Below are 16,970 nucleotides of genomic sequence, written 5' to 3' on the forward strand. Positions count from 1 at the left end.
CCAAGGGATGCCTAGCTGGGGATCTTTAAACTAGTTAGAATTACTGTTCCTTCCCTGAGGAGCAACACCAATGGGGGAGCGTCTTGGGGAAAGAGGAACCATTCAGAAGCCTCAGCGCACCCCACCATGGTCCAAAGCCAAAAGTCTCAGACGCAGAGCTACAGACACTCTGACAACTACGTGAGCAGCTCGGCGCAACCGGAAAGAAGAAAGTGTCCCCGCCCCGCCCCATCCCGGATGCCCCACACCAGATGCCCCGCCCCATGCCCCGCCCAGAGCCCCAGGCGTTTGCGCGTGCGCATACGCGGCGACGCACTTACTCTCCTCAGGAAGGTTGTTCTCCCGCTCTTCTCTCTCCATCTGCTGGCACCAGCCTTCCATGCGGTCCCGCTCCGCCTGGAGAAGCTTCAGAAACCAGTGGCCGTCCCGGTGGCACACTGATCTCTGCACGGCCTCCAGGGGGTCTTCGGTGATTGAGTCAATCCAGGGGTCCGGGGGCGGCAGAATGGAAGGATCGAAGTCCGCGTCGAAGTCTTCGTCGACTGCGCAGGCGTGGTAATGGTTTCCTGAGCCCTGGATGCTGACGGTGGAGGTGCTGGCATCCCGGGAGAACTGTCTGGCCACCGGACCGGGGCACGAATTGTCCTCTATCGACTCCAGAGAGTTTTCCAGGTTGTCGTGGAAGTCCAGGTCGGCCTGCACGGCCGTCGTCACACTGTTGGAGCGAGTGAACCTGCGGAAGCTTGGAGGGATAGAGACGAATTAGTTAAGGATGTTTCTTGAAGCAAAACCACTTTCTGCTTCTCTTCATGGGTGTGCCAGGAGGGTGCGGGCAGTCTCATCCTCTCCATCTGTGGAGGTAGCCCCTGGAGGCCAGCGCATCAGTTGCCATAGCTCTAGTGTAAAGAACACGATCCCTCCTGTCTGGTCAATAAGGACGGAATGTGAAATCGTATTTGGAGAAGGTTTAGAAGTGGACCAACAGGCACCAGCTCTCAAAGCCAGATCGATATCCAGGGTCCACCTGCTGCCCCAGTCTGCCATGGCTTGGATCCTTACGTACAGTGATCAGTAAACTTGGTGAGGGGTAAGGAAACAACTCAGTTATATCTTGCTTTGCTGTAATTTTCTTTGAAACAAAGGGCGGGGGGAAGGGAACCCAACCCAGCGTGGACCAAGACTATCTTGAATCCTGCATAACCACATTTCCCAGGGACAGCTCTTACCTGAAGACAAACTAAAATGCCATTAAGCTCCTCTTAAAATTAAAGCTCCTTTCCCTGGTAGTTCTTCTCTCGATCATCTGCTCATAGTGATAATTTGGTACAAAGCCTTTGGGGCAAAATCAACTCAGATCTAGAGTTCTCCAGTATCGTCTTTCCCTGTGCCTTTTCCCTGTGCCCTGTGCCTTCCACAGTCCTCCCGAGATAAAATACAAGACAACTTGATAACAGCATTTTGTATGGACATCCATGCAGTCGGTGTTTCTCAGCCAAATGGCTCAAGACACCTACAGCGAAGGTGAGGACTGATGGAAGGTGAGAGGGCTGGGGAAGGACAGGGGAGCAGTCTGTTCTTTCTCAGACAAGGGGCAGGGGAAGGCCTGTGTCTGAAGTAATTTAAAACAACTCCGGAAAGTTTCCCTGGCTCCAAGAGCAGACAGGAAATGACGATTTAACAAAATATAAGCATTTATAAGTCTATAGAAGGCAGCATCAGGTGTCTGTTACCCCGCTTGATACTTATTTTTTTAAGGTAACTTCCTGATCTAATATTTCTATTCTGAAGAAATACACATAACATAAAATTGACTAACAACTTTCAAGTATATGATTCAGTGGCGTTAAGTTCGTTTCCATGGTTGGGCAGCCATCACCACCATCCCTCTCCAGAACTTTTTCATCTTTCCTAACTGAAACTCTGTACCCATTAAACAACAACTCACCCCACCTCCTTTCCCTCCAGCCTGTAGCAGCTACGATTGCACATTTTGTCTCTCTAAATTTGATTATTTTCAGTCCCTCATGTAGGTAGAATTACACAGTATTTGTCTTTTTGTTGCTGGCTTATTTCACTTAGCATGATGTCTTCAAAGTTCATCCATATTGTAGCATGTGTCAGAATTCCCTTCCCATTTAAGGCTGAATAATATCCCATTATATGTATATACCACATTGTGTTCATTTTTTAATCCGTTGATAAACACTTGGCTTTGTTCCACTTTGTGGCTATTGTGAATAACTCTTCTATGAACATGGGTATACAAATACATCTTCGAGATTCTGCTTTCATTTGTTCTGGGTACATGCCCAGAAGCAGAATTGTTGAATTATGTGGTAAATCTGTTTTCCCTAGCAGCCGTACCATTTTATATTACAACCAACAATGCACAAAGTTTTTAATCTCTCCACATCCTTGCCAACACTGATTTTCTGACTTTTTCTATAGTAGCTGTTCTAATGGGTATGAAGTGGTGTATTTTCTTGGCTGGTTCATAATTATGCCATGTTATGATGGTTTATTTGTCAGTTGATTTTCAATTAACATTCAGTAGGGCCAGCCTTAAAGAAGAGTGCACTAAGGTCCATACAACATTTAATAAACCAGATAATATGTTTTTTTCTTAACTCTCTTGGAAACTCTGTAAGAGCCAGTTAACACCAGTATTCTAGTCCCTCAAAAATAAAGAATGAACAGACTGGAAGTCACAAAAAGGAAAAGGTATAATCATCTCAATCAGTCCATTTCCCCCCTAGAGAATAAATACCAAGAAAATAAATGACTGCACAATTGATATGTGTTAATTATTAGGGTGATCACAATAATAAAAAAATGTTGTGATGCTCGCCATTCATTTTATGAGAATAGGGCAGCCAAAAAAGGCCGATCCATCTCACTGTTGGCTGTTTTCAAGAAGTTACTTATGTAGTCAGAGAAGAAGAAACATCTTGTGACATGCCTTATATGCAGAATGTAAAAAGAAATGAATCAGATGAACTTATTTACAAAACAGAAACAGACTTACAGACTTAAAGAATGAACTTGTGGTGAACTTCCCCAGTGGGGAAGGATGGGAGGGAGGGATAGTTAGGGAGTTTGGAATCAACATGTACACACTACTACATATAAAATGAATCACCTACAAGGCCCTACTGTATCACACAGGGAACTCTGCTCAATGTTATGTGGCAGCCCGGATGGGAAGCAAATTTGGGAGAGAATGGATACATGTATATGTATGGCTGAGTCCCTTTGCTATCTACCTGAAAGGAATTGGCAACCCACTCCAATAGTCTTGCCTGGAGAGTTCCATGGACAGAGGAGCCTGAAGGGCTACAGTCTGGGGTGGCAAAGAGTTGGACATGACTGAACAACTAATACACACACACATGGCTGAGTCACTCTGGTGTTTATCTGAAACTAGAAACTATCACAACATTGTTAATCGGCTATACCGTAAAACAAGATAAAAAGTTAAAAAAAAAAAGTTACTTCTGTGGAAGGTATCAGGCATGGTGATTTTATAGGTGGCTCAGATGGTAAAAAATCTGCCTGTAATGCGGGAGACCTAGGTTCAATTCTTGGATTGTGAAGATCCTCTGGAGAAGAGAATGGCAACCCACTCCAGTATTCTTGCCCAGAGAATCCCATGGACAGAGGAGCCTGGTGGGCTATAGCCCATGAGATTGCAGAGAGTCGGACACGACTGAGCAACTCACACTTAACTCTGAAGTTGGTCACAGTAAAAACTGCCCAGTGTGAAAGTCTAAAAGAATGTCCTTTCTGGTACTCTCTGTGAAAACAAGAACAATTCTGCCACCGTGATTCTCCCAAAAGTCAGCGGTTTCTTGGCTTTAGGAGGCCACTTCTGCCGCCTTCTTGCTCACCCGCCAACGTGTTAAATGACATCTGAAGCTGAGCTGTCTCTCCAGCTGCACGTGTGTGAATTGGATGACTTTCCTCCCAACAGTTGACATCCTGCCTGTTCCACTGACACAAAATCCCGACTATGAAAACACTTGGCTCCACTCTCCAAGATCATGGGCTGCCAGAGGCATAACATTTCCAGACTCAAGGAAGGCCCAGCGCCTTATTGTTTCCAACTGGAGCAAACTTGCCAGAGACAGAGTCTGCTGCACACGCAATCACAGAGACCCACCTTCCTCATGCCTCTGTTTTTATCTACCCAAATCCGTACCACCAGCATTCCTTATAGAGGGCTCCTGGCTATGAATCCTGTAAAGTATCCACCTTCTTAAGAAAAATGACTTGGCAGGAGATGAGTGGAAGTTTGCAGGTTAGTCACCCAGAAAGAAAGGTAAAATTAAAATAGTTTGGGATTAAAAGCGGTGCCTTTGAACTCAGGCAGCCTTCTCCGGGTTGCACTGCTTCTCTCAATTAAGTTCCTTAAACGAGCGCTTTATTCCACCCAGAGTTTTCAAAGAATGTTCTGCTGTGTGAAACACTTTATGTCTTTCATGTGCTGTGTCCTCTGGGCGAAGGATGTGATCAAGTTGTTGTTTAAAAGTCTGATAGGAACACAGAAGGAGTCACTGGATTTATTTCTGTGTTTTTGAAAAGAATGGATCAGTTGCTGGTGGATGGTAAAAGCCTAAAAGCTGAACCCAGTGGCTTCAAGACAGTTTCCAGTCTTGAAACTTCCTTGGCCCTTCATGCCATAAAGGCAAAATGTGTAATAATTACAAATTCTGAAATGAACTGGCTGATATTCTGGCCAAGGGATTGAAAAACCATGAAACCAAAGACTAAACCAACCAGTACGGGACAGGATACTGTTCTGAAGGCAGGAGGAAGGACACTTGTGAGCATTCACCTCTGCTGTTGCTTTGGCTGTTTCTATGAAACAAGTTTATGTGTCTGATGAGAGGATTTTCTGTCCCTCTCCCACCACTTTTCTGTTCAGCAGATTACAAATCAAGAAATAGATGGGAAATCTTGGAGGCTTATTCTCATTTCCCTTGTCAAGTGGAGGTGTATTTGAACAAAATGAGTCATAAACAAAAACTAAGCAAAGTCTGTATCTTTAGAACACACATGCTTTGTTCCTGCAAATTGAGTTATCTGAGACACAAATCATAAAGACCCTTGCTCCTTGGAAGAAAAGCTATGACAAGCCTAGACAGTGTATTAAAAAGCCGAGATATCACTTTGCCGACAAAGGTCTGTATTAAAGCTGTGGTTTTCCCAGTAGTCATGTATGGATGTGAGAGTTGCTCCATAAAGAAGGCTGAGCACTGAAGCATTTATCCATTTGAACTGTGGTTCTAGAAAAGACTCTTGAGAGTCCTTTGGACAGCAAGGAGATCAAACCAGTCAACCCTAACAGAAATCAACCCTGAATATTCATTGGAAGCACTGATGCTGAAGCTGAAGCTCCAATACTTTGGCCACCTGATGTGAAGAGCTGACTCATTGGAAAAGACCCTGATGCTGGGAAAGATTGAAGGCAAAAGGAGAAGAGGGTGGTAGAGAATGAGATGGTTGCATGGCATCACCAACTCAATGGACAAGAATTTGAGCAAACTCCAGGAGATAGTGGAGGACAGAGGAGACTGGCGTGCTGCAGTCCATGGGGTCAAAAAGAGTTGGATATGACTGAGTGACTGAATAACAACAAGTCATAAACTTATCTTAGGGAAATTCAGTCACACCTGTTAGAGAATCCTGTACTCCATGGGTCCTATCCACATAAAAGCTACCTTTCAGGACTAAATCTAGTTTCAAAGAGAGAAACGTGAGTCCTTTGCTGTTCTTTCTTTTTTACACATTTTTTCCTGTACCTCCTGTCAAAGGCTGAATACACAAGGAATTTGGAGATACCGTCCTTCAAAAGTTCAGTATCTTGGTGTTTTGGGAAATGGTACTTAACCGATGTAAAAATCCAAGATGTCTCATTATATAAAAGACAGGTGGAAAGGATGGTGAGGGAGGTGATGAGATTGAGATCAAGAATTAAGACACCCTAACAAAGAGATTCAGTCTTTCTTGTCAGTTAGAATGGAGCACATAGGAACCTATGGGTAATGTAGCCCTTGTTCACAAATTCATTGGAAGTGTCCTGCTCCCCATTTGAATGTGATAAGCACAGTCCAATTGACAGATTTTAAAACTACTCAGCACAAGCATCCATTGGTCATTTAAAACCCTCCACATTCATCATCCTTTTGCCCAAAGCTCTCTTTAAGCAAAGAAAATTAGAATAGGTTTTCTACATGAAGACTCACTCTGGGCCAAATAATTGTAACGCATTTGTCAAGTAAAAGGGAGGGAATGGTAATGATGAGAATGGGCTTGGTATCAGCTGATAGTGTCTGTGAGGGCCCTGCTTGTTACCATTCTCCTGTTAGTACCAGCCGGGCAGGTTCTGTATCCTTGATAGACTGTTGCCATGGGAACCTTAGTTGGGAGCCTCAACAAAACATCCTTGAGCTGACTATGCCCCAGAAGGAACAATTTTCCCCCTACCCCGCCACGAGAACATTAGGTCATTTGTTGGCTCCTGACCCCAGGTAACGAACAAAAGCCTGAGAAGTCTCACTTACAGTTGTCTTTCATTGAATCCTGTTATGGGGTCAAATGGGGGCCACTGGCTTGTGAGTCAGATGGTAATTTTTCTTTTTGCAAAGTAAATTATCTTGGAAAGCATGTAAAAAGGAAGAAAGAGAAAGATGGAGGGAAGTGGGAGGAGGAGGATGGGCAGGAAGGAAAGAATGAAAAAGAAGGAAGGAAGAAAGAAAATGTATGAGGCATATAAGGAATTATACCAGTTTCCAGGCTTTTGAAATCTGAAATGCATGAATACCACACCTTTAAAACTCAGGTGTACCTGAAGGAACTATTTGGCTAGGCCATAGTATTGTTAACTTGGCAAAGAAAAGAGATTGTTGAGTATAATAGGGAGGGTGGGTGCTCGTTGGTGCCGCGCTCCAGGGAAGCTGAGAGCAGTTGGATTGATCCAAAGCCTCTGGGTTGGCAGAGGCTGGATGTTTCTGACTACCAAAGGTCTTGCCAAGTCTCTGGTCCCTGAACAGGCTGTCAGAAGATGCTGCCGCGATTTTGGCTTTTTGTTTTTAACATCCTGCTTAGTCAAAAAGGCACAAATCGCTGCAAGCGCAAATGTTTACATATTTAAGTCAGTCAAGATCAAAAGAGGTCTTTTGTAGCAGTTGACACAGTGTTAAAAGAGAGAACAATGCTCCTTTCCCAAAGGCTTGTTCCTGCCAGTTTGAGGCTTTAACGTGTGAAGCTTTAACATGTGAAGCAAGGGAGATGTTAAAAACTCAGAACTGTATAGGAACAGAGGTAATTTTGGTGATGGAACAAAAGGAGGCATTGGTTTCTAGAAATAGGGAACAGGTCCCACAGTGGGCGCTCAAGCTTTCCTTCCACACTTGTGTTCAATCTGTGCGTTCACAAACTTGCTGAAATGGCAGGTGTCATTCACAAGCACTTTTTTTTTTCCTTGCTGCTCAGAATGGCTTGCAGGATCTAAGTTCCCCTACCAGGGATGGAACCCAGGGCCCTGGCAGTGAAAGCAACGACTCCTGTCCACTGGACTGCTAGGGAACTGCCTAAAAGCACATTTTAATGTCAGCATTTCCTCCCTTAAACATTAAGTGTGTCCTGGAGGGTCTCTGTGTTACAAGAAAAAAGGAGATGGTTCTACCAAGTGGGAATAAGAAAGGCCAGAGGCTATTATGCAAATCCATCTGCTCCCATTCCCATACCATAAATGAAATATAGATGAAAGATCTTGTTTTCCTTTGCATACACACACCTCCAAATACGCACATCCTGCCCTGGACCAGACAGCATATTATAAAGCAGAGACGTTAGTTTGCCAACAAAGGTCCGTCTAGTCAAAGCTATGGTTTTTCCAGTAGTCATGTATGGATGTGAGAGTTGGACCACAAAGAAAGCTTGAGTGCTGAACAACTGATGATTTTAAACTGTGGTGTTGGAGAAGACTCTTGAGCATCCCTTTTGCTGCAAGGAGATCTAACCAGTCAATCCTAAAGGAAATCAGTCCTGAATATTCATTGGAAAGCTGAGGCTGAAGCTGAAACTTCAATATTTTGGCCACCTGATGGGAAGAACTGACTCATTGGAAAAGACCCTGATGCTGGGCAAGATTGAAGGCAGGAGGAGAAGGGGATGACAGAGGATGAGATGGTTGGATGGCATTACCAACTCGATGGACATGAGTTTGATCAAGCTCTGGGAGTTGGTGATGGACAGGGAAGCCTGGTATGCTGCAGTCCATGGGGTCGCAAAGAGTAGGACACAACTGAGTGACTGAACTGACTGACTGACTGACTGACTGCCCTGGACATTCACTGTCATCTAGCCTCACCTGTTTAACAAGGAAATGGTGGGGATCGGGGAGTTGATGAGGGAGGAAAAGGCCACAAAATGACTTACTCTCCATTTATTCTGGGATAAGTTTTCTCCTCTGGTTCCCTTGGCTCTGAAAGTAAATAGTCTTTTCAGTAACTATCTCTCACTTGGACGATCTCCAGATAAAGAGGCCAGCCAGTTAAGAAGTAGTTTACAAAGACATAGGAGGAAATATTAAATACACATACACTAGGAAAATAACATTCTGGAGTTTTCTTGGCAGAAATTGCTGTGAGACCAGTAGCTTTTCTCTGTGCATGTCCATTTGTCATTTTGACAATGTTAATAAATAACCCCAAAGCACACCATTTTGAAGCTTTCAGCTCCCCTTAACCCTTTCAGTTGTGAAGACCAAAGATGACTGCTTTATAAATTGTTAAAAAATACATCACAAATATCTAACCTTATAAAATGCAGTTGAGTTGGGATGGGGACAGGAGACTGGAACCTGTACTGCATGTTTATCCACATTTGTCTCCTGTTTCTGAACTAGAGATTATGAGGGCAATATAGTGACCTGGGAAATACAGGAGTAAACAGAAAGGCAAAACCCAGGAGATTGGGTCTAAACATCAACTAAGAGTCTTCATCTTGGGATTTCCCTGGTAGTCCAATGGCTAAGACTCCAAGCTCCCAATGCAGGGGGCGTGGGTTTGATCCCTGGTCCGGGAACTAGATCCCACATACCACAACTAAAGACCCTGTGTGCCTCAATTAAGACCCAGAGCAGCTAAATAATTTGAAAAAAAGAAAGAGTTTCCATCTGTGTGTAATGCTCTTTCAAAATTGAGGGGACACTGCTGGAATGTTGAATCAGAGAACATACACCTAAAAAAGGTATAGGTGTTCACTATATCCAACTCAAAAACTTTAGCTATGGAAAGGTAAAGTTACTTTTAACTTGGGTCTCTTTGTTTGGAATGCTCTTTTTCTCCCTATGATTCCATACATTCCAGTATATTCCATGACCTTCCAACCAGAGAGTAGTGCTGATAACTGGGCTTACCCCATCCACAGGCCAAATAAAACCTACATTGAGGACTTCTGCTTCTGGCCAAGAATAGAGTAAGAATGACTGAATTGATTTACACGTCTCTCTGAAACAACTGTAAAAGACTTATGTACACACAAATAAATTGTATTTACATTACCTAATAATGGACAATTGGAAATGGAAATAAAAATAAATTTATAACAGCAAGAAGAATACGAAATATCAGTGGGTAAAGCTGACAAAATATGTGCAGGACCTAAAAATAGCTGTAAAAATTTAAAAAGCGCTTTGAAAAAGAAGGAAGTTGGTGGACTTACATTACCTGATTTCAAGACTTAGTATAAAGCTACAATAGTCCAAAACATTGTTGCATCAGTGTGAAGATGGATAATTAGATCAATGTAACAACACAGAGAAGGCAAAATTATATCTATCTCTTTATATAAATAAATATTTGAGAGAAGGTTCAAAGGATATTCATATGGAAAAATTAAGCTTTGATCCATACCTCACACCATGTATAAAAGTTACTTGAAATATAGGTCCTAGACCATAAAATCTAAAACAACATTCTGGAAGAAAACATAGAAAAACCTTGTTAACTTGAATTAGCTAAAGATTTCTTAGCTACGACACTGAAATCACAATCCAGGGACAGGAGGAGGCTTTGGGGAGTGATGGATGTGTTCTCTGGGTTTCTCCGATGGCTCAGCAGTAAAGAATCTGCTTGCAATGCTGGAGACCTGAGTTCGATACCAGGGTCAGGAAGATCCTCTGGAGAAGGGAATGGCAACCCACTCCAATATTCTTGCCTGGAGAATCCAATGGACAGAGGAGCCTGGTGGGCTACAGTCCATGGGGTCGCAAAGAGTTGGACACGACTGAGCACACAGATAGTTTGAAGTTCTACTTCCTGCACAATTTTTTTCTTCTTTTTAAAAATGTGCTTAATGTTTATGTGTACTTGTGCTTAGTCGCTTCAGGGAATCTTCCCAACCCAGGGATTGAACCCAGTCTCCCACATTGCAGGCGGATTCTTTACCATCTGAAGCACCAGGGAAGTTTTATGAACATAAATTTTATGTACTTAACACTTAATCCTCAAAATTGCCCCAGGTGTATAAGCGTCTTCTCCATGGATCAGATTAGGAATTCCACCAATCTTCTTAAAGAAATCTTTAACAGCTTCTGACCTGTCCCCTCTCACCCGGCCACTCACTAGACCTGCCTCACCACTGTTGTCAGGAGATTCCTCTCCATCATCCTGAGACATCCCTTTCCCCTTTCTTGTGCTGGATCACCTGTTTCCTGGATTCCATATTTACTTCTTTTTTAAAAAACATTTATTTTCCTACACCAGGTCCCACATGTTGTAGCACATGGGATATAGCTCCCTGACCAAGGATCGAACCCAGGTCCCTTGCATTGGGAATGCAGAGTCTTAGCCACTGGACCACCAGGGAAGTCCTTGTATATTTACTTCTTTCTTTGCTTTTTTCCTTTTGTATTTTTTTTCTAGAAATGTCTTCAGTTTTATCTTTTAACTCTTCTGTTGGGTTTTCCAGTTCTCTGTTTTTTAATTTCTAAGAGCCCTTTTCTTTCCACCCCACCTCTCCATTCCCCACCAGGTGTACAGGAAGATGCTCTGTAAGGGACCATATCAATTTCCACTTCCTTCACAGGGACTTCTTGCCTAACCTTCCTCTCTTTTCTCTAAAAAAAAAAAAAAGATTAAATTTTCTGGATTTTCCTGAAAATGTTTGGTTCTCCTTTCATGGCTTTTCTCTGGTCTCTGTGAGTTTGCTGATTCTTAGCTGTCTGCTCCTCGAAAGTCATAGAAAAAGCCTCCTGAGAAGTCTGTGCTTTGGAGACAGGCTCATTCACTGTGATCCTCAGTGTTGGGTGATCTAACTGCAGAATCCCTGATGGCAGTTTCTTTGGTTCTTTGGGCTCAGACTGGCCCATTCCTCCACTGCAGGCTGTTCATACACCTATGTAGAGGGAATGTGTCTGTGGCTGCTGGGATCCTGGGAGCCGAGAGAGCATAGAACACTTAGGGCAGGTGCCTCGACATTCTGTTTGTGAATTTTCGTTTATCCTCCTATTTTCAGTACAGCAACCCTGCTCTCAACTGTTTGCCTGTCTTCCAGACCCAGGACTGTTTGTTTTGGCCTCTGAAGGGAAACCTCCAGCTTCCTGCCAGAGTAGGGAAGAGCCATCTGTCACCTGTCTGCAGATTCAGGCAGTTTTAGCTCATCCCCAGCCCCCAGTGCTGTCAATGCCCACGCCTTTTGTAGGTTCGGAAACTTAAGTTGAATTATATCTTAGATTTCTGCATGGCTAGCTTTAGATTCAGCTTTCTCTGGTCACCTAAGCCAATTATCATGTGTTTATCTGCCTTCCAGCTCCCACAATCCTGCTGCTGTATTTTTTCCTCTCTTGTTCTCATCCTCCACAACTTGTGCCAAAACAAACACAAAATCCTTTTACTGTCATTTAGTTTCAGAAGGCCTCAAAAATCGATGTGTGTATATTTTTTTCACCACCTTTAATCAAAAGTCAATCTAGCAATAATGCACATATTCAACAGGGAGAGAAACTTAACTCATATTCTTAAATGTGGTGTAACTATTAAAAGAAGTATTTGTCATGAATTTTTAATAATGAGAACACTTTTGTTGTAATATTAGTTGATTTTTAAAATGTTACTGAATTTTTTACAAAAGATGATTTCAACAACTTTCAAAACGTTCATGGAGAAAGCATGGGTAAAAATATACCCTTCTATTAATTCATGGTTAATGAGTAGGATTATGGAAATTTTTATTTTTATTTCTGCAATTTATAAATTTTCATAGTATATAAATATCTTACTTTTCTTGTCATTAACTAGATTACTTAATGATTCACAATTATTATAGAAAAAGTATTGTCGTTGCTTAGTCGCTAAGTCATATAATACTTAAAAAGATATCTGTCTATCCATGCATATAATCACAGTTTTTTCAGTTGCTCCAGAGTTCATTGGAGAGTTATAAACTGTTAACATGCTGCTGTATGTTTTTCCCTCAGTAATTCTGCATACTATTTTTGTAATAAAAATAATAATATTCTTCCTCTTTGTATCCACTCTTAAGAGTCTTTGATTCAGTCATGGGCTAACGTACGAAAGTCTAGTTTGAACTACTGTTGAAATATAATTGTTACTTGGAAAGAAAGGGGAGATCCCTGGGAGCCTTTTAGCTTTCTCATCTTAGTCAATGGAAAGGATTGGTTTACTAGATTTGCTAATTATCAGCTTGGAAGACAGGAAGACCTCATGAGAACTTGTGGGGACTGGTCCAGGGAATGGGAGAGAATGGAGGCAGGATGCTTGGAGGGCCTGGGATAGAACATAGAGCAGAGCTGAGGGGAGCGTTCCTAGGGGAGGGGTTGATCCACTTTGCTTAGGATCAGTCCTGCAGAGCAGCAAAAATATGCCATGTGGATTCTATCGAGTAATCCTACTGGCTGACCTGTGAAACAGGAACTGGGGACAGAGAGCTAATGTTGGGGGCTTCCCAGGTGGTGCTAGTGGTAAAGAATCTGCCTCCAGTGCAGGAGATGCAGGAGACAAGGATTCCATCCCTGGGTCGGAAAGATTTTCTGGAGGAGGAAATGGCTACCCACTCCAGTATTCTTGCCTGGAGAATTCCATGGTCAGAGGCTGTGAAGAGTCAGACACGGCTGAGTGACTGAGCACATAAAGCACACAGCTAATGTTGGGTGGAGAGGAGACATTGCTTTATTAGCCTAAAGGAAGTTTTGAAGTCTTGCTTCAAAACCCCATGGATTCATCGACCCTGGCTTGGTGCTGCCATAGCATTTAAACTAGTGACCTCCAGACAGCCTTCCTCTGTGCATGGTCCCTGCCTGCGAATAAGTAAGGAAGATATGTGATCCTCCATTTGGATTCCTTTTCTTGAAGTAGATAGGTTATCAGTGCATCTTATCTTTTTAGTAATGAGTTACTAACTTTTTCTTTTGTTTCAATAGGGAGCACTGAATAGCACCCTGAATTTACAAGTCTATCTTTTAAGAGATGAATCAGCCAGATGGACTGTGCTATGTTAGATTTAGTTCCTAAATCGTGATGGTTTCAAAAAGTGGTATTGAGTCTCAGCCTCTTACAAAGTCCTTTTTTTTTTTTAATTTATTTACTTTTATTTTTGGCTGCACTGGGCCTTCGTTGTGTGGGCTTTCTCTAGTTGCAACAGGCGGGGGCTACTCTTCATTGAGGTAGGTGGGTTTCTCATCCTGGTGGCTTCTCTTTTGTTTCTGAGCTTGGGCTCTGGGGTGCATGGGGTTCGGTAGTTGGTGGCTTAATGGCTCTAGAGCATAGGCTCAGTAGCTGTGGTACATGGGCTTATTTACTCCAAGGCATGTGAGATTTTCCCGTACCAGGGATGGAACCCATGCACTGGCTGGCAGGTTCTTATCCACTGTGCCACCAGGAAGCCCATCTTACAAAGTCTTTTAATCTTCCTCTCTTTGCACTATCTCTTTGTTTCTCTTGCTCTATTTTCTTTCTTTTTTCACTTTTTGTTAGGCTAGTGTCATTTATCAATCTGTTTATTTGGGAAAGTGGGAGATGGATTGTAATAGCCATTCAATGTGAAAAGAACAATCTTATCCTTATCACTAGATAATTTTAAAATAATTTAAAATATTTAAAAAAATTCCCAGCTGTCTTTAAGAAATCTCATCTATCCAGTTTGGTATTTTAAGATCCTATTTAAATGAATGACTACCAGCAAAATTATAAAAAGAATTATAATTAGAGATAGAAGAAACAAGCAATCTCTGCTTGACAGCAAATTTCTTATGGAAAGGTTGAAAACAATCATTAACATCAATTTTTAATGCTTATTTATTTCATAGCAGTTAACTACATAATGACCTTCAAGAAAGGGTATGGTTTGGAAGTTTAAGCACCACCAAAATTGGGGCTGCCAGCTCTTTGGGGCAATGTATTTAAAAGAAATTACTCAGTTTACTGGGGAACAGCAATAATTTATTACATGTTCAACTTTTTAATAACATGATACAAATAGCTCATTTGAAGTTTGGGGTTGCTATTAGGCATATAATGTTTAACATTCCTACAGATATGGACAAGCGTCAGGGCATGAATTCGGTGATATAGAATTGCTAACTGCAGGGGAAACATTTGAAGTACATTTAAAAAATTAGGATGATTTTCTCTTATCTTTAAAGAAAAGATGGTATAATTGCTTTCTTGAGACTTCACTCTTTAGAGAGATTTATTCATGTTATATGTAATATAATGTAATATCCTTCCTATCTCTGATAATTTTTCTTATTCTGAAGGCTCCTTGGTCCAATATTAATATAGCGGCTCCTGCTTTTTTTTTTAACTTTATTTTTGGCTGCGCTGGGTCTTCACTGCTGCTTGAGGGCTTCTCTGTAGTTGCTTCAAGCAGAGGCTACTCTCTAATTGTGTTGCACAGGCTTTTCATTGTGGTGGCTTCTCTTGTTGTGGAGCATGGGCTCTAGGCACGCGGGCTTCAGTAGTTGTAGTGCACGGACTTAGTTGTTCTGTGGCAATGTGGGATCTTCCTAGACCAGGGATTGAACCCATGTCCTCTGCATTGGTAGGCGGATTCTTAACCACTGGACCACCAGGGAAGTTCACTCCTGCTCTCTTTTGACTAGTATTAATACAGTATGGACCTAATAGAAGCAGAAGATATTAAGAAGAGGTGGCAATAATACACAGAAGAATTATACAAAAAAGATCTTCATGACCCAGATAACCACGATGATGTGATCACTCACCTAGAGCCAGACGTACGGGAAATGTGAAGTCAAGTGGGCCTTAGGAAGCATCACTACGAACAAAGCTAGTGGAGGTGATGGAATTCCAGTTGAGCTATTTCAAATCCTAAAAGATGATGCTGTGAAAGTGCTGCACTCAGTATGCCAGCAAATTTGGAAAGCTCAGCAGTGGCCATAGGACTGGAAAAGGTCAGTTTTCATTCCAGTCCCAAAGAAAGGAAATGCCAAAGAATGCTCAAACTACTGCACAATTGCACTCATCTCTCAACACTAGCAAAGTAATGCTCAAAATTCTCCAAGCCAGGCTTCAACAGTACATGAACCGTGAACTTCCATATGTTCAAGCTGGACTTAGAAAAGGCAGAGGAACCAGAGATCAAATTGCCAACATCCATTGTATCATCAAAAAAATTAGAGTTCCAGAAAAATATCTATTTCTGCTTTATTGACTATGCTAAAGCCTTTGACTGTGTGGATCACAATAAAATGTGGAAAATTTTGAAAGAGGTGGGAATACCAAACCACCTTACCTGCCTCTTGAGAACTCTGTGTGCAGGTCAAGAAGCAATAGTTAGAACTGGACATGGAACAATAGACTGGTTCCAAATTGGGAAAGGAGTATGTCAAGACTGTATATTGTCACTCTGCTTATTTAACTTATATGCAGAGTACATCATGCAAAATGCCAGGTGGATGAAGCACAAGCTGGAATTAAGATTGCTGGGAGAAATATCAAAACCTCAGATATGTAGATGATACCACCCTTATGGCAGAAACTGAAGAAGAACTAAAGAGCCTCTTGATGAAAGTGAAAGAGGAGAATGAAAAAGTTGGCTTAAAACTCAAAATTCAGAAAACCAAAACTAAGATCATGGCATCTGGTCCCATTACTTCATAGCGAATAGATGGGGAAACAGTGACAGACTATTTTTTGGGCTCCAAAATCACTGGAGATGGTGACTGCAGCGATGATATTAAAAGATGCTTGGTCCTTGGAAGAAAAGCTATGACCAACTTAGATGGCATATTAAAAAGCAGAGACATTACTTTACCAACAGAGGTCCATCTAGTCAAAGCTATAGTTTTTCCAGTAGTCAGGTATGGATGTGAGAGTTGGACCATAAAGAAAGCTGAGGGCCGAACACTTGATGCTTTTGAACTGTGGTGTTGGAAAAGATTCTTGAGAGTCTCTTGGACTTTAAGGAGATCAAACCGGTCAATCCTAAAGCAATCCTGAATATTCATTGGAGGACTGATGCTGAAGCTTAAACTTCAATACTTTGGCCACCTGATGTGAAGAACTGACTCATTGGAAAAGACCCTGATACTGGGAAAGATTGAAGGCAGGAGGAGAAGGGGACAACAGAGGATGAGATGGTTGGATGGCATCACCAAGTCCATGGACATGAGTTTGAGCAAGCTCCAAGAGTTGGTGATGGACAGGGAAGCCTGGCGTGCTGCAGTCCATGGGGTCTCAAAGAGTCGGACACAATTGAGTGACTGAACTGAACTGAATGCAGTATATTTTTCTCCATCACCTTACTTTTAATCTGTGTCTTTATCATGGATTTCTTACAGAAAACACAAAGTTGGGTATTATTTTTTATGCATTCTGACAACCTCTGTCTTCTAATTGGTGTATTTAGACCACTGACAAAGTGATTATTGATATAGCTGGATTAATCTCTACGAGATTTCTGTTTCCTTGTCCTCTGTTCCT

General features: G+C 42.1%; 1 protein-coding gene across 1 annotated transcript in view; it reads right to left on the minus strand.

Annotated features, from left to right (window-relative positions):
- The window catches only part of DLGAP1 (DLG associated protein 1), a 299,073-nt gene that overhangs the window by 21,603 nt on the left and 260,500 nt on the right, over positions 1 to 16,970 (minus strand). The window contains exon 8 of the mRNA XM_052660275.1: positions 321 to 742. Within this exon, the coding sequence (XP_052516235.1) occupies positions 321 to 742 (422 nt within the window). The remainder of the gene's footprint in view (positions 1 to 320; positions 743 to 16,970) is intronic.

The sequence above is a fragment of the Budorcas taxicolor genome, chromosome 22 (genome assembly GCF_023091745.1).
Source record: "Budorcas taxicolor isolate Tak-1 chromosome 22, Takin1.1, whole genome shotgun sequence".
Taxonomy (NCBI): domain Eukaryota; kingdom Metazoa; phylum Chordata; class Mammalia; order Artiodactyla; family Bovidae; genus Budorcas; species Budorcas taxicolor.